This window comes from Amblyomma mixtum, chromosome 2 (genome assembly GCF_055824585.1).
Source record: "Amblyomma mixtum isolate Tamu chromosome 2, ASM5582458v1, whole genome shotgun sequence".
Taxonomy (NCBI): domain Eukaryota; kingdom Metazoa; phylum Arthropoda; class Arachnida; order Ixodida; family Ixodidae; genus Amblyomma; species Amblyomma mixtum.
The window spans coordinates 230,117,864-230,140,411 of NC_143013.1; the positions used below are offsets into that span (position 1 = coordinate 230,117,864).

The window sequence follows — 22,548 nt, forward strand, 5'->3', positions numbered from 1 at the left end:
CTGCTTAAAACCTTTGAAGTCCCCATCTTCGGATGCGCTATAAAAAAGTTTCCTCATTTCTGGAGGCAGCGGGGCTGGAACAATCTCTTTGCACTACGTACATGGAACAAACAAAGTTGAAAAGGGTGACTAAAAAAGAACGCCAGCTTGTCTTGACTAATCTTGACAATGGCGAGTAGCGCGAGTTTCACCATCTTTTGGCATTTTACATTACTTTTTCTTGGGGCCTCCGAAACGGCCGCATGTTTGTGAACCCCGAAGTCGTCATCCCTGCCGCTTCATGATAAATATCATAAAAAAAAAAGTAGCGCACGACAGCCCCCTGTAATGAAGAATTAACCATGTTACAACCGTGTTATTGGTAGTGACATTTTTTCGATAAAAAAAGCTTGAACATCAACCTGAGTAATTTCTGAACCCGCAAAAAAAAAAAAACGAAAAATTCGTGTATAAGATGCACCCTTGTATAGGACGCACCAGCAAGATTTTTGTAAAAAAGCCACGTCTTGCACACCGAAAAATACGGCACTGGACCATTCCAGGAATGTTCCACCCCAGTGTTGCTCAGCAGTGCGCAGAAAACACAGCTGATAACGTGCAATCGAGTCGTCTCACCCACAGGACGTGTGATTCCCAAGACTCCCACCTCCCCCAGCTTCTTGAAGACCTTGTGGGCATCAAACATTCCCTCTGCCTCCCACTGGTCCACGTACGGGTTGATGTCCTTGTCAATGACCTGCAGGAAAACATAATAAGCATGAACTCGGAGAAAAGACGGGGTCTAGCTCCCATGCCACAGCTACATGTACACGTAAAGGCTGACAATTTAAACAACTGCACGCCATTCATGGCAGTTTCACACAGCGACCACCTCAGGACTCTTCACACAAGTTGTGCTTTTATAGTTAGGGAGCTTTCCTAACAAAGGACAGCCAAGTAAAAATTTTCACAGAGGGCCACTGAATCACGATTTTCCGCACTGTATCGTCATTTGTTTTTAAGATATACTGTCTTCTCTGCCATACTCTTTGAAAACATCACACAAATTTCACTTCTCCAATTTTAGGTGTACAGTGGTTTTAAAACCTTCCTTTCTAAAAAATATGTCAAGAAACAGCACTTATTTTTATCTACATTGAACTATGTTATAGCATAAACTGAAACGCTATGTGTACTGAAAAAAAAAAAAAAAAGCTTTCTTCTTTGCCACCAGAAAAAAAAAAAGACAGTTTTTCATGACAATGAAAGTTAAAAAGCTTGCATAAGTAAGTGCAGTTTCCAAATCCAGCTTGCTTTCAATGTTCAACACTAGTGGATAGTAGCTAATTGCCAAGAACAGCTGGGAAAAAACGCACAGCATTTTTAGAGTACCGACGCTGTCACAGAGTGTCACAAAATTTACAGCAATAAAAGAAAAAAAAAAAAAAAAAATTGCACACATGCAGTTCCTTTCGGAAGCGGACTGATTTGCTTCCACAACGCACTCGCAATGTCCCACATTGCTCACGTGACACCCAGCGCAGTCAGCTAAGTCAGTATTACGCTCAAGCCATTCATTTCGAGCATGCCTGGCAGCCCACACGCGTTTACAATCCACACCTGCGAGGCAACAGTGTCTTCTCCATCCGCCGAAACTTTATGCGTTCTTTCCCCTCTGCAATAATGCCATTTTAATTAAATAAATGAACAATGCTTTACACAGTACGGTCTGCCGTGAAGAAAAAAGGCGGCTATCATGGCGTACAAACAAAAGAAAAGGCATGCCACAGAGTGCAAGCAAGACAGCTGTCTGACATCAGCAATGTCACAAACTAACGAGCTACTCTACGAGCCATGAAACATGCTGAAGTAAGATAATGCCTGTATGCTGTGTGGCCTTCCATTTTGTGTTCCAGAGTGCTAACACACGGTGGAATTTATTCTCTCTCTTCTTTCTTACCGTCTGCAACTTACATTACAAACCGTGACCACACTTGTAGGGGTGCTGGGTCGGAGTTAAATTAATGAATGGTTTATGGTTTATGGGGTTTAACGTCACAAAGCGACTAAGGCTATGAGAGACGCCGTAGTGAAGGGCTCCGGAAATTTCGACCACCTGGGGTTCTTTAACGTGCACTGACATCGCACAGTACACGGGCCTCTAGAATTTCTCCTCCAAAGAAATTCTAGCCGCCGCAGCCGGGATCGAACCCGCGTCTTTAGGGTCAGCAGCCGAGCACCATAACCACTGAGCCACCGCGGCGGCTTAAATTAATGAATGATCACTCGGGTAGAGCAACTTGGGCCGCTCAAGCCCCACAGGTGGCAGCACCTGCCATCCCAGGGCAATGGCGCATCGATTAACTGCTGCACCACTCTGCCAGGAGTGGTATGTGAACTCCCAGGGATATATGAATGTAAAGAAAAGTTAACCCATTAATTCTACTGCGTCATACCCTTATAGAAGAGCTCAAGTGTCAGCTCCAATCTTTGCACATTATTAAAAAGCTAGACTCGAGAACAAGGGCGTCCGCAGAATTTTTTGCAGGGGGGGGGGCCCGTTGGTGCCCCGGGGGGGGGGGGGGGGGGGTATGTTCGTAGCAAAAAGGCGCTATTTGCGGAGTAAATTTATTTATTTATATATAAATAAAAATTAAACAAAATGCACACATGAAAGAAAAATTACAAACAGCAAATTAAAGCGCGGCTAGGAGAGGTACATTGGAGTTTATCAACGAAGAAACAACTAAAATTAATAAAAAATGCAAAAAGATGCTATATCACTTCGTGGAGAAGAGTGCTCAGTCTTCCTGCATACGGGTTCTCGACTCACCCGGATTGATGACCAGCACACAGCACAATATGTTCGCAAACACGCAACTACAGTCACTCAGTCAGTCTTCCTTGAACAGCAACTGTAGGCGCCTCGGATTTTTCTGGGCGAATTGCGTAATTACACGTGTGATAAATTCACTTCTGTGCTTCATTACACGCTCTCGGTGCACACTCATCATACACATTGATTGGAAAAACTGTTGAACGCGTACGTTGAAAACAAAAGATGACTATATATACAACGAAAACTTATTTACAAGATAAATGCACGCTCGCAGCTTCATACACCTCGCTCCATCTTGCTTGCGCATCCGCACAGTCGAGCAACCCCACACACACTGCTCGCCGCTCGTCGTTTTCTCGTCCGCTGTCTTGGTTGTTCTCAGCTTCGCTGACAACCGGCCACTAAAAACACCCAAGCACAAACACAGAGGCGCGCACACGTGCGAGGGCTTACTTGCCGCAGTATCCCCGAATGCGCACTTTGGGGGTGAAAGGAACGCCGCGCAACTTCCGAGGGGAAGGGACACTCGCCACTCCGGTGGGAAAATTTGTTTTTGTGTTTTTATGGGGTTCAGAGCCCCAAAACGACTCAGGCTATGAGGGATGGAGTAGTACAGAGTTCCGGGTAATGTCGACCACCTGGGTCTCTTTACCATGCACTGACACGCACAGTACATGGGCGCTGTTGTGATTTGAGGCCCAGCCAGAGGTGACAGGCGAGCCAGGCAGGCGCCATCGGGCTGCGTTGACCAAAGGCGCTGGTTTTCACAGAAGACGCAAAGAACGCTGGTGTGGGGGCGCCTCGGGAGACTGCGTCGCCGTGAACAAAAGCAGCTAATCCCCTCTGCCGGAGATTCTGAAAGCGGCGCTTCTACCGAACTGCGCTACACGTGGATCGGAGGAGACAGCGAGCGGCGGCGGCGCCAACTCATCGCCCGCTTGTCCCTGAGCAGCCCGACAAAGCGGGGGTGGACACGGCTGATTTGTCCTTCCCTCCTTAAGAATTCATCGGTGACCGGCGTAACGACATAGGCGAAAACAAGATGCCCCGTGCACTGTCTGCCTCCGTGTCGCTATCTCTCTAGAGATCAAAGAAACAGACACCCATCTCAAGGCGGCTCGAAACACATGCTCGCCGGTGCCGCTGTATGTCTGGAACAGGTCGCCCTTCAGTAGAGCTAACGATGGCGTGGTTTGAAAACGGCGGAACGACGCACGCCCGGACGCGGCATTTCGCAGATGTGACCATGCGGGGCTGCTTTTACCCTTTTGACTGAGCGCACCACCGCCCCTGGTGTGCGGCCATCACTCACGGTTCGAGTGAGTGATTTTCCAGGGGGGTGCAACCGCCCCCCCTTGCCCCCCCCTCCGGACGCCCATGCTCGAGAAGAATTTCGTGAATTGTAGGCACCGGAAAATTTGTTTGCAGAAAGCACTACAGAAGTGCGCACATCGTGAGTTGCCCCGCAATCTGTGAGCACGCAATGAAGAGGCACGAGTAACACCCTTCCATTCTCACATTTCTGCTCCTCGTTCCATGCTTTTCTAGCCTATGCACCAGAATACATCCTGACCTTTTATACATAATACTACACTAATTAGAAAAAACAGGGGGAAAAACAAGAAAACTTTTCTATTGCACCTAAAGCTGTTTTCTCAAAATTGTCAAGCTGAACTGAATTACTTTCTTTTTTTCTATAGATTTTATGCCACATTCTGAACTGAACAGGGCAACTTATGTTCATTCTCAATTTAGGTACTGAGTGAATACAGTAATTTCAACACAGGCTAGGGTAATGTGACCAACAACGGTGCACAGCTCACAAGCATGTTCTTCTAGCAGTGCGAAACATGCTGAGTCGAGAAAGAGCCAAGCAAATTAGATGTTTGCTGCAGAACAACTGCAAATTTCAGAGAGGAAAATAAGGCAGAAGGGGAGGAGGCAAAATGATGGACAGAGAGAGATGGGTGTGAATACAGAGACATACACGTGCTCCTCTGCAGTGCAAGCAAGTGGCTCACTGTTAATGAACGAGTTTCGTGGAAGTCGTGATGAGCAAATCCAATAAAACAGTAAGGCAGATGTACAAGAAATCAGGACCACTGTCTTTACTGAGTGAAAAACATTGCTGCTACGAGCAGTGCTTAAACTCTGGCTCCATCAAAAAGGGATCTTTGGTGTTTCGAGCACAGGTGGAGAGGGAAATGGAGAGAGAGAGAGAGACAGGCTGGCAGAGTGTTTTAAACATCATTTTATAAAAAGGGGAGAAACCTTTTTTAAGGCGCCTTAAAAAAACATGCTTCATCATGCAGAAAACATGCTTCATCGTTGTTGTCAGCAGAGGTGTCACGCTTTTCGGTTGGTCGAATTGGTTATGATGTCAGAGTGTGCGGATTCGAAGTAATGAGGTCACCCACGGATGCCTGATGCCCCCTTTTGGAGCAGACAACAACTAATAAAAAATAGTTGTCGTCCACTCCGACAGGGGGCGTAAGGCATCCGTGGGTGACCACATTACATACCTCAGTACTGCGAACAGAGCCATGGATACAATTGAACTCATCAAAGCAGAGAGAGAGTCTTGCTAAAGAAGCAGTCAAAGTAGCAGTCAAAGTGTGTAGTTGTAATGTGTAGTAAAATAAAGCACTAGTACAGCACAAACAGTCTCGCAGTCAATGCCAAACAGTGCGCCAGTAAAGGCTTTCGCCTTGCAGCCCTTTAGAGAGCCAAAGTGCCTGCTGAATTTTTTTTTTAAAGGCTGTTCTTTGTTCGGTTTATGACAAAGACCTGAAACAAGCAATCCCCACGGTCTGCCGGTGAGCCCATTTTGTGTTGTTGCGTAGCCTTGGAGCTGAGTGGCCAGCTCCGGACTGACTCAAGGTGTGAGGCCCGGGTTTCCGTTTTTCTTCCAGCCTTTATGTACTGCTGACGGCTTTTTACTTTTCTCCACATCGGGTTTTAGAAAACATGTTAATGGTTTGGTTTATTGGCTTTAACGTCCCGAATCGACTCAGGTTATGAGGGACGCCGTAGTGGAAGGCTCCGAATTATTTCAACCACCTGGGGTTCTTTGACATGCACTGACATCGCACAGTACACGGACCTTTAGCATTTTGGCTCCATCAAAATGCAACTGCCGATGCCGGGATCGAACCCACGTCGCCCACGTCTTTCGAATCAGCAGCTGAGCACCATAACCACTGAGCCACCACTGTAGCTAAAACACATTAACATGTTAACGATCCTTACCAAAAATCACAGTGAAATTTTAGAAATGATAGAGGAGGAATGTTCTGACCACCTCTGGCAATAAGAATAAAAAATGATTGCCTGCAATCCCTACATCCTAGTGGGGGTGTCTGAGATTCATCGTCAAAAAATTCGGGGGCACTCTGGCTCTCTAAAGTGCTGCAAGGGCCTTTCTTTCCTGGCGCACTGTTTTGCATTGACTGCGAGGTCACCCACGGACGCCTTATGCCCCCTGTCGGAGCGGACAACAACTATTTAGTTGTCATCTGCTCCAAAAGAGGGCGTCAGGCATCCGTGGGTGACCTCATTACTGCGAATCCACGCACTCTGACGTCATAACCATTTCAACCAACCGAAAAGCGTGACACTTCTGCTGACAACCTTCTGTCGACAATGATGAGGCATTAAAGGCTTTTGCCTTAATACTTGCAGGGGGGTCTGAACCCGAGACAACCCCGACTTTAAGCACCGGTTACAAGGCAATAAAATAATAAAATATAAGCCAATAAGATGCACATGGGCTATAAGAGATGCTGCAGCAGAGGGCTTAAGACTATGCTCGACCACCTGGGGTTCTTAACCTGGACTGACATCGCACAGCACATGGGCAGTTACGCACTTTCCTTTGTCGAAATGTAGCCGCCGTGGGATTCAATCCTGCGACTTTGGCATCAGCAACCGAATGTCAATAGCAACTAGTGGGTATAGCAACTAGTGGGTACAGCCAATAGTGGGTAAAGCCAACAAGATGCGCTTGAGACATACATCTGAGAGAGAATGCATGCTGTGTGACAAAATCACTGCTGCTAATTACGAGCCAGATAAAGGTACAGAGCGAAACTGAAAATCTGACAAGCTTGCAGCTGCTCATGACAGGAAGAACAGTGACACAGCTGTACATACAAATGAAATTAGATTTGTACAAACAGCTGAGGACATGAGATACAGATGCATCGATAAAGTAAAGCACAGCCACAAGAAAACAGTATGAAACTGAACACAACTTTATCAGCCAGTGAGCAAAATGCAGCCTTGCTGTACACATTTGTGCGTTTCACATTAAAAGAATCTCAGTAAAGAAACTGCGCACTTGGCATGTTTTTGTCGTTTATTTGCGACAGTGCACATTTTACATAATGAAATAAGGCATGCCATATGAGATGTTTCAGCTTGCAGCAATGGGTCAGCTTAGAATCCGTCTTCCAAGTCAATGAAAAACAGAATACTTGAAGAGCTTGAAACAGCCAAAGCTACGTTAAGGCCGTCACACATACGTACTGTGGAGATATTCAAACATTTCCAGACGCGTATTTCTTTCAATATTTTTTTTTCCCCTGACAACAGGCATGCTTCATACGAGAGTAAACCAGTAAACGCGGCACAACGTACAAAAGGAAACTACTGACAGCGACACATTTTGAGGGGTTTTCGTGACTTACGCACAACATTAACCACCGGACAGACATATGGAACACAAAACCCCATGAGCTTTTCCTGCACATTTCAAACACTTAAAAGCACAAGGTCCTTGACCAGCCCGCTGGCAAACCTCAAACGAACCCCGCATAGTCGTTTATCACCTCGCAGTTGGCCGACACGACGCGCACTTTATCACGAAGACGACCCCACTGCAAGCTGTTCACATAGTATACGAAGCGTCTACCCAAAGCGTCGAGGTCACATTTCAGGTGCGAATCACAGCGACAAGGAAAAAATATGGCCTCTTACCTTCCGCACGCTCCTCCGAAGCTCATCGTGCTGCTCGGTGAAAAACGACGAACAGAAACGAGTGGCTAAAGCGAGACGACGCAAACTTTGTCGTAGTTGCAAACGACGTGACAGTCTCAAAGAAAGCATAGTTGATGCGTGCTAGGCACGAGGGAACTGCGAAGTGACGTAACTGGACGGCGGGAAAAGTTTAGCAGTATGTCATTGAAACGCGGAAACAACAGCCCGAATTCGCCGCATTCAAAGCAACAGCATAATATCCGCAACTTCGCAGCTGCCACCGAAGTAGTGCACACGGAAGACCGAAACCGACTGAAACTTTCGAGGCAGCTAGGCTTGACTTGGATTTGTTTTTAGTGACCTGATGCCGGTAATGGTGACGATAATGTGGCGGCTCAGATGCACGGCCTCATGCTTGTGAGTGAAAATGCGGATTTTCTTGAAATTTATTCGTAATAGACTTTATTTCTTCGCGCAAAAAGAAAAGTGTTTTCATGTGACTGCACTCAAGCAAACAAATTCTTTGTTCACCCTTGTCCTATGATGCTAAGCTCTTCTTGGTCGTGTCTTTCGTTCAGTTCGTTTGACAGGCGTTCCAGAAACTTGTTGAATTCGTGTCGCACCTGCTCTCCACCTTTTCCACCATCTTCGTTGTCGTCTATGTTTGTTGACACCCAAGTGACACGAGCAAACAAATGCGACAGCTGAGAAGGATTTCCCGCAGGACGTTCACCCGACTTCCTATGGCAGAACACCATGCATTGGGAGTCCTTCACGCCTTGCGTTTGAACGAAGTTATTGTACCTGGACAGAAAAAAAAAGAAAGATTTAAGCCATGATCTCAGAACAGTTGGGACGATAAACGTTCAGAAAAGCCTGATGCATAAATTAATACACGTACCATGTGTCAAGCTCAGTCTCTACATTTCTGTGATCTGAAGAGTAGATGAATAAGATACCCTGCGCATCTTTGGAAAACGCTGGCCAACAGTTTTCGTACCTGAGAGCAGATAAATAGAAATGATGAAGGCTCAATTTTACTTCATACAAAGTGTTTTTGAAACTCCATGCAGGAAAAGCCGTAAGAAATAATACTTCTGGTCCCCACTGCAGTCCCAAAGTTCAACCGATGCCGTAGTTTGTCGACCCTTGACTAAGATTTGTGGACTTTCAAATTCTAAGATTCTGAAACAGAGTTTCAAAATATGAGCACCATATGTCTCGTCGTAAAAAAAATGTAATGCCATAAGCCCAGGACAATATTGCGAAATGCGCTTACCTAACACCTTTTGTAGGCTGATATTGCCCGGAGGAGCTTTCCGTCGCCTCCGCCAGAAAGTTAGAAATGACAGTTTTCCCAGACTGGAAGAAAGAACGCGCTTACTACCGTAGCCACGCACTTACAGCTTCCAGTCAAACAACAAACCGTAACCATAGGCAACGCACGCAAAGCTCCTTACCTGGCAAGGTCCAATAACGATTATTTTCATAATTTGCTGTAAAGGGATACTTAATTAGCTATTGGGTTGGTGTCACCGAACACTCTAGTTTATGTTCTCTACAATGAAGGCAGGGGACCCCCGTCAGAGACGCAAGATCCTTGATGCATCGATGCTCCACAGCAGGCCGCGCGACAGAAGCCACCTTCCCCTACGCAAGTTTCGATATACCATGGTTGCCTGAACAGCTGTCGCTCACATACCACAATTTCTTGACCCGCTAGGGGGAGTCACAATCACGACATTTTCTTTTGCTCTCTACTGTAGCTCTGCTGCGACTGCGTGTAATGTAGAGTTCATCGGCTTGCCGCAGTGAACCCCAAAACACCACAAAAGGTAACTAATGCTTAGGAGAAAACCACCGAGCCGACGACAGGTATCTCGTTCACTGTGCGTGTTGTCCGTGGCGTAAGGATCGCGGCATTGTACTACCTCCTTCGCGATGTCGTCTGGCCCCAACATACTGTACGAGCGATTTCCACCTAAGTTGCGACCCGAGAAAGTAAAGTGAGTTTAGCCCTAATGGGTAGTACCTGACAGCGGTCCAACAGGGGGAAGCCGACTGTAGGAAGCTGTCAGACAGGTCGATTAGCGACTGCCTAATGATGCTGGGCGCTGCTGCCAAACAGGAAAGTTTTCCAGGTCTGATCTGAGCGATCAAGCTTGACAGGTGCGCCTGCTTTCAGGGTCCGTGATGAGCTAAAGGCCTGGGTTCGTCTATTTAAACGTAACTCCGAAATTTTATGGGCCTAAGAAAGCAGCTGATCGCGATTGAAACGAGTCACCAGTGCCACAACGCAAACCTGGCCCGAGGGTTTTGTTTTGGTTGCCTGGGGACTGTGAGGTCTCCCTAATGTGCCCGTCCGCCTAGCATATGCGAGGCGAGGTTTCGCTTTGTAGTGCGGACCGCCCGGAGTAGTAGCGCTGCGATCGGAGTTCAGGAACTCCCACTGCTGAAGAGGCTAGGATCTGAAAGTCCGCGGTTGTGCTTCAGAGATTGTTTACAAAGCTAAGAGGAAAAATGCGTGCGAGCGCTGCCGCTGAAAATGAGGTCACGAATAAGGACGGCTCAAAATCGCAAATCTTTGCCACAACGATAGCTCAGAAAAGGTGTAAATCCTATTGCAGCGTTGATGTAGCCTTTTTGTCACCTGAGCATTAAACTGGTGACAAAAAGCAGCTCTTGTTGCACTTCGTGAGGCATTCATGCATCACTGATTCTGCCACATGCGTTGTCTGGCAGCATTGATCTCTGGCACTGTATTGGTCTTGGCAGTAGTCATTTGAGCAGGTGTCTTTTGTTTACAGTAATTACTCTGCAGTGCATGTCTCTCTGTACACCAGGAAAAAAAAAAGTCTCTTACAGGCTTAAGTTAATAGAACCAGAATATGGCATTCATTTTGCTATGGCAGGAACTATCTACTAGCAAAAAAAGATCAGGTTAATGACCTGACGCTTAGCTCACAAAGTAGCTGCCGATACTGTCTGTGCACAATAGTGCTGCAATCATTCTGCATTTCTTCACAGCACTGACCGATTTCTTGAGATTGATCCCTGGTTTTCTTACATACTGAGAGATATGGACAGCAGGGTATATAGTGGCTACCTTCCGTCGCAAAAATCTCCATGGGCAATCCATAGATTGCATATAGGTATGGTCTGTCTGTTGTAATTTTTGTGCCGGTTGTGTCTTGTTTAATTTCTAGCAAAAATCTGCTCAAGCAAAATATTTTCAAAGTTGCGCATAGTCTGCACTAGTGCTTGTGCCTTTTGCACCTGCGATGCAAGCACCAAATGTTTTTGGCAATGGAAAGGCTGACAAATGTTGGCAGCTTGACTCTGCGCTGGTCATTTCTTCCAGTGTCATTCAGATTTTAGCGTTAGTTGTCAATAGGAGCTCAAATTTTAGTTATTATTTCATGCATGCTCTGCTGCCATTCATAGGAAACTTTTACTCCAGCTGCCCCCCCATCTTGGGTTGGCATTTCAGCAGAAGAGTAGACATGCTTTCTGCACCTGATTGTGTTTGTGTGCATTTAGGGGGACATAGATTTAAGTGGCACCCCTTCCTTTTCATTGCTGCCTGTCTTTCACTGCTCATGGTGGTGCCCTGCTTTGTTCCCTCCCCCTTTTTCCCCTGTATTCCTTATGCACACACAGGCCAGCAACGATCCAGACGAGGGCCTGGGAGGCAGCGGCTGCAGGAAGCCAGCCAAGATGGCTTCCAAGCGGCCGGCCCCACAGGAATCCCCCGGGGGTTCCTCCTCGGCCCCCCCACCCAAGAAAGTCCACTTCGAGCCCTTCCGGATTGGGCAGGTTTCCACACTGGTGAGTGGAGCAGCTGCCCCTCCCACACAGCGCGATCTTGGGGTTCATCATCACCATTAGCCTGACTACCCCCACTGCAGGGCATAGGCCTCTCCCATGTCTCTCCAATTAACCCCGTCCTTTGCCTGTTGCGGCCACCGTATTCCCGCAAACTTCTTAATCTCATCCGCCCCCCCCTAACTTTCTGCCGCCCCCTGCTACGCTTGCCTTCTCTTGGAATCCACTCCGTTACCCTTAAGGACCAACAGCTATCTTGCCTTCGCATTACATGTCCTGCTCAAGCCCATTTCTACCTCTTGATTTCAACTAGGATGTTATTAACCCACGTTTGTTCCCTCACCCATCCTGCCCGCTTCCAGTCTCTTAATGTTACACCTGTCATTTTTCTTTCTATAGCTCGCTGCGTTGTCCTTAACTTAAGCTGAACCTCTTTGTTAGCCTCCATGTTTCTGCCCCATAGCTGAGTACCGGTAGGATACAGCTGGGTAACGTCGTAGGGTTGCAAACATACAAAGAAATAGTTTAGGAGAGCTGACTCTTCGGCCTATCGGTTGTTCATATCGACAGGGTTTTGTTAGTACTAGTAGTGGTTGTAATTGTGGTGAATAGTGGTTCAGGAGCAGCTTGGGACAGTCTATGTTGTAAATAAGTGTATTATGCATATAGATGAGGCTGCAGTACAGATGTGACAAGGGGACAAGCACGGGCCAAACTTGCAACCGAATTATATTCATAGCACAGAGGCATACATGCAAAAAGTGCGAGCCATTATTCAATGAATGCATCATCAAAGCAAAGAGTGGGGACCGTGACAGATGTAAAATCAATGAGGCAGACTTGATCCGAGAGGATGAATGGGGCACCCTTATAGCTTTCGGACAGAGTTGGGTTCTTCTAGGGCACTGGTCCACTCATGCACTTGGTTTCATTTGTATTTCGTGGGCACACTTCTTAGCACACTTCACAGCTTCTTATTTTCTCTCTCTTTTGATTCTGCATTTCGTGGGTTGCTAGAAAAATGAGGCTTCCTTGTTGTCAAGCAGCCCTCAGTATGTGGCAGAGAAATTGAAAATATTCTCACATTTATTCCGATTCAGCTTTGCCAGCTACCTTTTGGTTGTCAAGGCTAGAGTGCGTACAATGCACATTGCGTAATGGCGCAAAAAAGTCACTGTAGCATAGGGGAACATAAAGAAATATTCTTTTCATATGGTACTGCCATTCAGGCAGAAAGAAACTGTCTCCTTTATCTCTCAGTTGTGCGAAATTTCGGCCCTGGTTAAAACTTAAAAATGTTGGCCCAACGGGAGTGCACAGAACTAGCCTAAAATTCTGCAAGCTGGCTTCTCAGTGTGAGCGTAACATAGGGAGCACATGCTCATGTGAATCTCGGGTGCTTATAGCGTCGATAGACAAATTCATGCAAGAACATATGAACACAAGCAAGTTGTGAGATGGCAAATAGGGTTGAGGTTGTGAGCTACCTTGCTGGTGGACTTCTGTGTGAATCGTTACCTCATCACTAATATAACCACCAAGCCTGCAGGTTAAGTGGGCGTCTGCCAGAGCTGAACAGTGCAAGTGGAATATCGCTCACGGAGGAGTGAGTTCACAGAATAGACTTCAGTGACTAAGTGCGTAACTTCGCTGGCACCGATTTCAAAGACACGAAATGTAATGTATAAAAAACACACTCACACGTTTATAATTTACTTCTTTAAACACTGCTTTTAATAAAATTTGTTATAGCAACAATCGAAACAATAGAGCAAAGAAACAAAATTGAATGCAGGTCCCTTGCACTCTGCCATATAGTTTGTCGTCAGAATTCTGTACAGGCTAGGAACTCATTTTGGCCACTCTTCTCTTGCTGTATCTTCATAATACAGAAAGCTTTATTTTTTCATTATTAAAAATATTTGATGTTTGTTTTTATTCGTGTAATCGTGCCAGACAATCGGTTTTTAGAAGTTTTTAGTTTTTCTATAAATCCCGCTTGTCGTCCCACTTAAAAAATCCCACTGTCGCCTTTATTGTTACCACGGGTGGCACTCTGATTTCTCGTTTAGCGTCACATAGTCTAAAGTTGTCAATGCAGGCGCTCACGCACTCTCCCCGTAGGTGCACTTAACTTGCGTGCTTGATAGTGGTATGCAATGTAATCAATGTTGAGGTAGAGACACCTAGAGATGTTCATTTGGAGAGTTGCTCACAAGCACAGTCCTATGCTCTGTCTCACAACTTGTTCAAGGTGATGGTTTTCAGACCTGTGCGGTTGGCTCGCAACTGCTTAAAGGACTGTAAATTTTTGCTTTTGTGTTTTTATTTATTTATTTTTTCAAACGATGTGTTAGACATTGGTATACATGAAGTACCTCATGGTATTTGCCTACAAGTGCTAAATATTTTATAATTGAATTTCTTCTTGGCGCTGTTTCGGGTTCATCAGCTGTGATGTATAAGTTCACATGAGGCATAAAAAAATGGCAATATAACTGCTAATATGTCATTTGTTGTAAATGTAGCTCTTAAAGGAGGCTGGTTCAAGTGCTGTAGTGAGTTAAAGCTACATATTGGCATTTATATTGCATTTTTTCCTTGCCACACGTGACCTAAAGTTCAACTCTGTGTCACGGCCATCATTCGGTTGATGAAACCAAAACAGCATGAGAGAAAAAATTAAAGTGCAAATTATTTGTCTGCGTATACCACACATTGATGCATGTATTCTAGTGTCTAACACATCATTTTAAACAAGAAAACATGCGACAAAATTAAGTTTCTTTAGCTCCTAAAAGAAACACTTTTGAGGTGGCTGTTGCCTTGGACTCGTAGCTCCTTTGGCTACAAGTTCCGAGATGAAGCATAGCAATGTTGCTATACCCACTTCATTGCAGTGAATAGGAATGCAAAGATGAATACAGATAAAGTATTTATTTGTTTAATTTGGTAATAATTAACATAATCAATTGTTCGCTTGTGGGCCAAGTATTCCAGCATATTATGTTTGTTAGTAAAAGCTCATTAATTCGATCCCCGTTAATTCAGAAATCCGGCTAATTTGAACTGCCGGCTAGGTCCCGGGCAACGCTCATGTAAGTCCCAGCAAACCAAAACCTCTCAGAGACGTCTAGAGACGTCTCTGAGAGGTTTTGGTTTGCTGGGATCTATGGCGTCAGACACGCGCTCTTTCGGACGCTGTGGGTCTCGCACCGGTTCGTTCCCACAGTGCTCCCAAGGGGAGGCCGCGTCCAGATATGACCGGCGCGGCGAGATATAGCCTAACTGAAAACCTGAGTTCCATGCTGGAGAGCCGCACCTCTGACATGCGCGCGACGGCAGGCGCGATGACGAACGGAGCGCCGCTTAGTTTCGGTTTCGCTTTTCCGAGCTTCGTGCCCATGCGCACTAGCCCAACTTAACCCAGCTGAGAACCGTTTTGGACGCTGATTGGCGCGTCGCAAATACTGCCCCCTTCTCTCTTTTTTTTCCACGCCGCGTCGGCTCCGCTGATCCGTTTCCTTCGCCTCCGCGTGCGTGGTTGCATTCTTCGAGCGCGCCGAAAGTGCGCGATCGCGCTCGTCACGTGCCGTTCGTCGTTTATGCAGTGAAGCCCCCCTCACACGCAATGGTGTGGTACGGTGGAGCTCCACCGCGTCGCATCGCGCAGGATGCGGGAGGTCGTTATGGTATTGGAGCAGTGCTGCTCCGGTGCTCCTGGCAGTGTGCACTCAATAAATCATCGATGGGAACGTAAAAAACGGTCATTGGTGCGCTGTTCTCATCACAAAAACGGGCAACCATTGCCCAGTCTTTCACAAAATAAAATTACCTTGATGCGAGCAGTTCTTGAGTTTTGTGCAGTCATTCAATCATTCGAATTTTCGGATAGATTTTTTCCGGTCCCTCGGAGTTCGAATTAATGAGCTTTTACTGTACCACCAATTCAGATATTGTGGTGGAGCTCACTATGTTTGCACTGCTGATCCAGTGTGGAGGATTGTGGAGTTATCATTCAAGTGATATTTAACTGTTGCACAACTGACAGTGCACGTTAAAGAACCCCAGGTGGTCAAAATTTCCGGAGCCCTCCACTACGGCGTCCCTCATAGCCTGAGTCGCTTTGGGACGTTAAACCCCATGAACCAAACCAACCAAACTTGCCACGTGTATTAACTCATCAGCAGTCTCTTTGTCGCACTGACATTGTTACGGCTCCAAAAGCAGTGAGAGCTTTAACTGGTTGCTGACTTAGATGATGCCAGTCTAAGTGTGTGCATTACACTTTTGAGAGGCATGAATGGAACCTGCTTACACTCATGCTTCACTCCATCACAGGTAATATTCAGTGTTTGATTCAGTATTTGAAGCCAGTTTATCCCGAATGTCCATATATTTTACCCGACCCAGGCAGTGGCGCTTTTATAATGATTATCGTGACTAGCAGCAAACATTGGACTGCCTCATCCATCAGAGGAACACTTCTACACCTGGGCTCACGTGGTCCCCAACCCTCAAAGGATTGTGGTTTGAGCCTAAAGTGCTTATCACCCCTAACGATTGTATGTGTGCGTGTTTCCAGTGCTGCTGCAACATTGCCCCTTAAGAGCCTCCCTGCCTCGTCCATAACACTGGCCTTTGCTGATCGTGCAGGAGGAGATGGACATGAAGACGCTGCAGTTCCAGAACCGCAAGCTGGCGCAGCGTCTCGAGCAGCGGGTGCGGCAGGAGAACGAGCTGCGTGCGCGCGTGGAGCAGCTGGAGAAGCGGCAGACGTCGGACGAGGGGGTCCTCACAGTTGTCAACAGGTACTGGAACCAACTGAACGAGGACCTGCGGATCCTGCTGCAGCGCTTTGACTCGGAGGCGTGGGACGAGTCGGAGCAGCAGAACGAGGCCGAGGCGACCACCTCCTTCCTGGGCATGCTGCTGCACTGGGACCGCGAGGAGCTCGACGAGAAGCTCGCCCAGCGGGTGCAGGTGTCCACGCGCGCCGTCGCCAAGCTGCTGCAGGCCTTCGACCGCCTGGTGCAGCGCAACCACCGCGTCATGCTGGCCGTCCAGGGGGGACAGGGCGACGACACCAACTCAGGTCAGTCTGTCTGTCTGCCACGGGTGATGGTAGTGGGAATGTGTACTCAGTAATACCATGCATCGTTTGCATACAAAATTGGATCCAAAGAAGCAGGACAGGAAGTGGATGAGCCAGAATGTCAACTGTTACTGAGCACTGCCTCTTTCCTCAGCTAAACTGCCAGTAGTCTAAAAGCAAATCTGCTTGCAGGTAGACTGTTCAGCAAAATAACTCGCAACAGACAAGTTATACTCGGCAACAACTCCTCTTGACAGTGAAGGGAAGGCTACACGGGTGGAGTATCCGTAACTAAATCATTCCACGAGATAATTCAGCCACATGATGGTGCACCTGGCTGCCTGGCACATTGCTTCCTCATTGATGACATCACTCTGCTGCTGGTATAGCTGTCACCATCTATGGAACCTTCTTGTAGCAAGACATGCTAAGGAACTTTTGTTATAATCAAGAAAAATGTTTTTTTCCTTGGCTTTCCAATGCTTAAATTTGGCAGTTGTGTGAGAAAGTTGCATTAAATAACGAATGATGACAATACATTGCTATGTTTTGAGAGAAAACTATTAAATGCAAGCGAAGACTAAACTTCACTAAGTAGGCAGTGTCTCGGTTTCGTAGCTTCTGCTGCGTTGCCAGAAAAAGTTGTCGAGGATTATAGTGCCGCATCACAGCAGTACTCCGCTTGCGTGTGATACATCGGCTCTGATGTGCCAAAGGCTGCAAAGAGATAGCGGCATCGTCTCGTCACATTTTGCTCAGCCTGTGATCTTAGGAGTGAGTGGCTTTGTCACGCATTCATGATCATGATCCATACACCAACATACTCTGAAACGTAAAAAAAAACAAAACAAAACAGCAGTTCGAATGGAGACGTATGACCCTTGTCCTTTGCTTCGGTGGTTCATCAGTGTCAGAGCAATAACCCTTGCATTCCACTTTTCCAAATGGTAAACAACTTTGTTTTCATGGTATGTAGCAGCCGAAAATGTCTGAATTCAACTTCAGGGCCAGTGAGCATGCTTAAAGTACCTCGAAGTGAGCACTCTCATAGGGTGGGCAAAGGCATAGCACAACTGTTGAGGTTGCTTTTTCTGCCCAGAAAATGGCAGGTAGTCTGGGCAAGTTGCATTTGAGCACTAACTCCAGCCAGCACAGTTTTCCAGTCTTCTATGCTTGCTTGGATGCTTGGGACTGGTCCAGGCATGCTTCGGAATGCTTGTGTTTAAAATTCTTATTTGTTTTTTAATCTGGCAGATGGGGAGCCTGCAGTGGATACTGGTCCGCCACCCGACCTAGATGAAGCCGTGCGCCAGGCGAATGGAGAGCTCCAGACGGAGAACAAGAAACTTCACGAAGTGATTACCGCCTTGCATGAGAAGAACCACATGCTCACCCTTAAGGTCAGTGGCTGACCTGCCTCATTTTTCCTGTTCACACCCCGACTACAATGCTGCCTAATTTGCCACCATCTTAATGCAGTGCGCCCAACAAGTCTTTCCTTTTTTTGTTCTCACATTGAGAAAGAATTAACAGTCACCCCTGTTGCATGCTGTACTGTTGTGTGAAAGATCGGCAGAGTAATTACTGGTGATAAGGGCACGCGTCTTCTATTTGATTGTCATTGGGCAGCTGATGGGCCATTCCTGAGCAGCTTTAAAACAAATCGTGCGTTAAGCATACCAGCTGCTGTCAGAGGGACCTCGCAGAACATGTTGAAAATGTCATACGAACCCAGCCAATCGTTAACATAGTGTTGTCATGAGCCAGATATTGCTCTTTCAAGTGCTGTGCACAAGGTGCAACTTTCACTCAGTGAGCAGCTTTCTTTTCTTTCTTTTCTTTTTTAACTTTTGTCCAGCAGTCATTTCAAATCTCCACCCCTGTTGGGACAAAATGTCACTGTGTATGTACATCAGGAACAGCAGTGAGCTGGTTTCCATCAAGCACCTCAGACAACCACTGTCAGCCACTAATGGTAGGAGCACAGTGAGGGCAGTGGCTGAGTAAGGAAGCTACTAAAGAGCATGCAGAAATGCGCTGTCTTATTCCAATAGAAGGCTAATGGCTAGAGATAACGGGATGTAGGGAGTGGCAGCAAGTCAGGTGAGGTTAGGTTAGGAAGTTTGTGGGTATATGGTGGCTGCAGCTGGCACAGGACAGATTTATTTGGAGATTGGCAGGAGAGGCCTTTGTCCTGCAATGGACACCCCTGGGCTTGTGAGGCTGCTGCTGTTGCTGACGATGATGAGGACCTTGTCTGAATAAAAATGCTCGGCACTGCACAAGGCAAGGGTTGGCATTGGCTATCCATGGGTGGGGTTCTGAAAGCTACTCTCGTGGAAATTGTGGGGGTTTAATAGTAGGACTCATGTGCTGGTGTGTCACAATTTCCGGCAGTTTTACGAGTTGCTTTTGTGGGCTAGCAGCTTTACTGAATTCAGCCTTTAATTAGGTGAGGTTAGCTTCCACAGTGCTGCACGTTTTCAGTGAGCGGTGAAGGAGGAACATGACCCAAGGCACATTGAGCTGTGCGTCGTGCCAGGAAAGCGGATAAAGGATTAAGTGCAGCATGATTGACATACCACTGGGTGGAGTGTCACCAGTGCTTACAGGAGAGAGTTGGAGCACACCAGAAGTGACAAGGAGTGAGGGAAAAGTGTTGAAAGTGGTGGAAGGCTCCTTTCAGCTATTTGTAACTTTGGTGGTGCAGGGCGCCCTGGAAAAGTCATTTGCAAAGGGGGGCTTGTCAGGTGATGCCCCTTCCTGCCTGTAACATTTTGCAAGTTAGTATAAAAGTACTGCGAGGCCCATTTAGTGCTGGATGTAACAGGCCTGAGCAAATTCGAGAAGGATTAACAGTCAGGGATGTCGTCAGAGTTGCCACTTTTTGTTTTTCACTCATGCCAGCATTGCATATGACTGGAAGCACTAGTCATGCTTTCACTTAAATGTCACAAGCTGGAGGTTAGCTTTTGGTCTTTCGCACCTTCCTCAATGGTTCACTGGAAACAGGTGGAGGTGTTTATGCTTCATTTGCTCGTTCACCTCAAATCAATTCTTTCCAGCTCTAGTTCCCAGCTGCTGTGTACATTCACAGTCAGTATTTGCAACACTGTTGGTGACCATTCTGTCGTTAATACTTTATAGCAATTGAATGACCGCTGTTACACCATGCAAAAAGTCACACCTTCTTGATAGCAACTAAGTGCATTGATTTTCACCCCTACCTGGCTTTGCTTTTCTTTGTGAAAGGAGCTTTGGCAACTTCTTATGTGCTGCAAATGCTAAGCTCAAAGCATAGCCTCCCAGGGAAAGTCACTGTCTAAACACACTGTGTATTGGCCTGTCTAATGTGTTTTCGGCACTCTTGAGGTCATGCAGGCACGCATAGTGAAGCAGTACCGTTATATTAAGATGATGGAGATAACGGAGAGGAAGCATTGGAACAAAAAGTGGCAAGGGGTGCAGGTCTGGTAGCGACTTTCACGGTGGCGGTTCAAAGCTGTGTTCTGAGAATGACCGAGCGCACTTGGAGGTATACGTTGCTCTGATGTCTCACAGTGCCTGTCTTCTGTGGTGCAGTTCTCAGAGCACCAGGACCAAGCGGACTCGCTGCAGACCAAGAACGACGAGCTGCGCAACCGGGTGGAGGAACTCGAGTACGAGCTGAGCAAAGTGCGGGCCCGCGAGGAGAAGCTCGACTGCCACCTGGCCGAGTGCCTGCAGCGCATCAAGGGCTTCCAGGCGGACGGCTGTGACACGCTGCCCTCGAGCGGCTCCGGCGGAGGGGGAGGGGGGCGGAGGGGGAGGGGGTGCGGCCGCCCTGCGCATGGAGGACCTGCAGAGCCAGCTGGAGGAGCAGCGGGAGCTGGCCTCGGCGCGCCTGCTGGAGCTGGAGCAGCTGCAGCACGACCACAAGGAGGCCCTGAAGACGGTGGAGCGCCTGCGGTTGGAGCTGCGGTCGCTGCCCGAGAGCCTGGTGGTGAGCACGGCCGAGTACAAGTGCCTGCAGAGCCAGTTCTCGGTGCTGTACAACGAGAGCATGCAGCTCAAGACGCAGCTGGACGAGTGCCGCACCTTGCTGTCGACGGCCAAGAACTCGCACCTGCGACACATCGAGCAGATGGAGAGCGAGGAGCTGTCCGTCCAGAAGAAGCTGCGCTCCGAGGTCATCCGTCTCGAGGACAACATCGCCCAGGTCTCTCCCTCTCTCTCTTCTGTCACTCCCGAGCGTACGCAAGTACTGGGAGGAAACGGTTGTGGCACTTACTTCAGCCAATGGTCCTCAGTTCCTTCGGTTACCTTCAGAAAAAGGATTGTTGTGTCACCATTTTACTTAATTGCTGCTTGCATACGAGATGGTAGTCTATGAAACGGCAAGCAGCGTAGATAGCCAGAGCATGGGTAGATAGCATAGATAGGCAAAGGCTGAGTGGGACTTGGGGTGGGACTTGTGGTGGGACTTGTGGACAAGTGTGAATAAACACTACACATCAGTGATCATTCGACCGTCGGCAGGAAGTACTCACTGGCACACATCTAAATCAAGGAAAGGCCGTCTGGCATCAAATTAACAGTGCACCAGTTCTCATTTGTGTGTGGCCCATTCAGCACGCCATTTTGACAATGTTCAGTATACTGCTGGCAAGTGGTGCAGATGGTTGCCTCTTCAAGAGGTGAGTTTTAACTGCATGAAGGGTGGAATGGTGGGTCGGAGGAGCGTGCTTTTCAGCTAAAGAAGGGAAAGGGGGTTTGTAGAGAAAGGGAAAGAGAGAAAGGAGAGATGCAGAGCCTAAAGGAAAGAGAGGGAGAAAGAACTTCATTGTGATACAGCACTAAGTGGCAGAAATATTCATGCCAAAGTAATGAGGCCAGCTGGGGGAGAGAGGTACGGATAATGGGGGTACTGAATAGCAATGTGACAGCAGAATTAGCTCAGGGTTTGGGCAGGCAGGGGAGGGGTGGAGGCAATAGGGTGAAGAATGGACACAGGTGAAGAGTGTACTGAGATGGATGGGGCAAAGAATGTATACTGGGAGGCATTAAGAGATTTGTCAGGAACAGGGAGGGTACAAAGGATGTCTTGCTAAAAATCACTGTAGCTGAGTTTTTGTTGCCGGAACAGCTTCAGATGATGAGGAAAATAATTAATTGGGCCTACGTTTGTTTGATTGAAGAACAACGCCGCCATTCTACAAGTTTGGAAGTGTGCAGCACGCATGAGTTCCTAAAATTTTTGAGCCCACACAAATTTTCATATTTTGCTCAATTGTAAGACATAATGCATGTCAGAAAGGGTTATGACCGTAAAAACAAGGTAAGGAGAGAAAGCGTGCTCTGGCAAAAAAGTTCCCAGTTACTGCTCACTATACACTGCCCACTTCTCGTACAGTAAGAGGGTCCAGTTTTATCTGCTGACCGTGGTCAACCTGTTCTGCCACAGATTCGCCGGGAGTATGAAAATCTGCGAATAGAGTTCGAGCAGTCCATGGCGACCACCGAGCAGACACAGCCTCTAAACAGGGAGATGCGTCACATCATCACTAGCCTGCAGAGTCATAACCGACAACTCAAAAGTGAGGTGGCGCGTTCGAAGCGGAAGTTGCGTGAAGCTCTCGCGGAAACGAGCAAGGTAAGCCCCCTGCCACTGCTTCTTTATTATTTATTTATTTATTTTTTGTGGTGTGTGTAGCAGCACTACTAGATGCACTTCCTGATTTTGGGCATACGTACGTACGTCCCTTGAAGCTTGCTTTATGGCAGGCAGCCCACCAGGTTGTGGGCAACCTGCCAGGTGTGTACACATGGCAGGCCTTTACCCAAACGCCTTTAC

General features: G+C 47.3%; 3 protein-coding genes across 3 annotated transcripts in view; 1 reads left to right on the forward strand and 2 right to left on the reverse strand.

The window, feature by feature from the left end:
* Window positions 1-8,195, reverse strand: part of LOC149362870 (putative acyl-CoA dehydrogenase 6) — a 25,527-nt gene extending 17,332 nt beyond the window's left edge. The window contains exons 1-2 of the mRNA XM_089573293.1: window positions 7,796-8,195; window positions 616-736 (exon numbers count right to left, since the gene is read on the reverse strand). Coding sequence (XP_089429419.1) covers window positions 616-736; window positions 7,796-7,924 — 250 coding nt within the window. The 5' untranslated portion in view covers window positions 7,925-8,195. The remainder of the gene's footprint in view (window positions 1-615; window positions 737-7,795) is intronic.
* Window positions 8,182-22,548, forward strand: part of Bre1 (E3 ubiquitin-protein ligase Bre1) — a 24,049-nt gene continuing 9,682 nt past the window's right edge. Inside the window, 7 exon segments of the mRNA XM_089573287.1 lie at window positions 8,182-8,212; window positions 11,456-11,623; window positions 16,277-16,715; window positions 17,970-18,115; window positions 20,298-20,501; window positions 20,503-20,913; window positions 22,159-22,347. Of these exon segments, the coding sequence (XP_089429413.1) occupies window positions 8,195-8,212; window positions 11,456-11,623; window positions 16,277-16,715; window positions 17,970-18,115; window positions 20,298-20,501; window positions 20,503-20,913; window positions 22,159-22,347 (1,575 nt within the window). The 5' untranslated portion in view covers window positions 8,182-8,194.
* On the reverse strand, window positions 8,323-10,575 carry LOC149362872 (intraflagellar transport protein 22 homolog). Its single transcript, XM_089573292.1, has 5 exons — window positions 9,256-10,575; window positions 9,075-9,157; window positions 8,891-8,980; window positions 8,697-8,795; window positions 8,323-8,599 (listed from the first exon to the last, which is right to left on the reverse strand). The coding sequence occupies exons 1-5, from the start codon at window positions 9,283-9,285 to the stop codon at window positions 8,323-8,325; spliced, it is 579 nt and encodes a 192-aa protein (XP_089429418.1). The 5' UTR covers window positions 9,286-10,575.

What these genes read in the sequence shown, in the direction of transcription:
- LOC149362872 (XM_089573292.1), bottom strand. Translation starts at nt 9,285, where the DNA reads ATGAAAATAATCGTTATTGGACCTTGCCAG. An exon ending in CAGCCTACAAAAGGTGTTAG is followed by an intron (nt 8,981 to 9,074) that starts GTAAGCGCATTT and finishes ACTCTGTTTCAG; the next exon opens with AATCTTAGAATTTGAAAGTC. An exon ending in GACTGCAGTGGGGACCAGAA is followed by an intron (nt 8,796 to 8,890) that starts GTATTATTTCTT and finishes ATCTGCTCTCAG; the next exon opens with GTACGAAAACTGTTGGCCAG.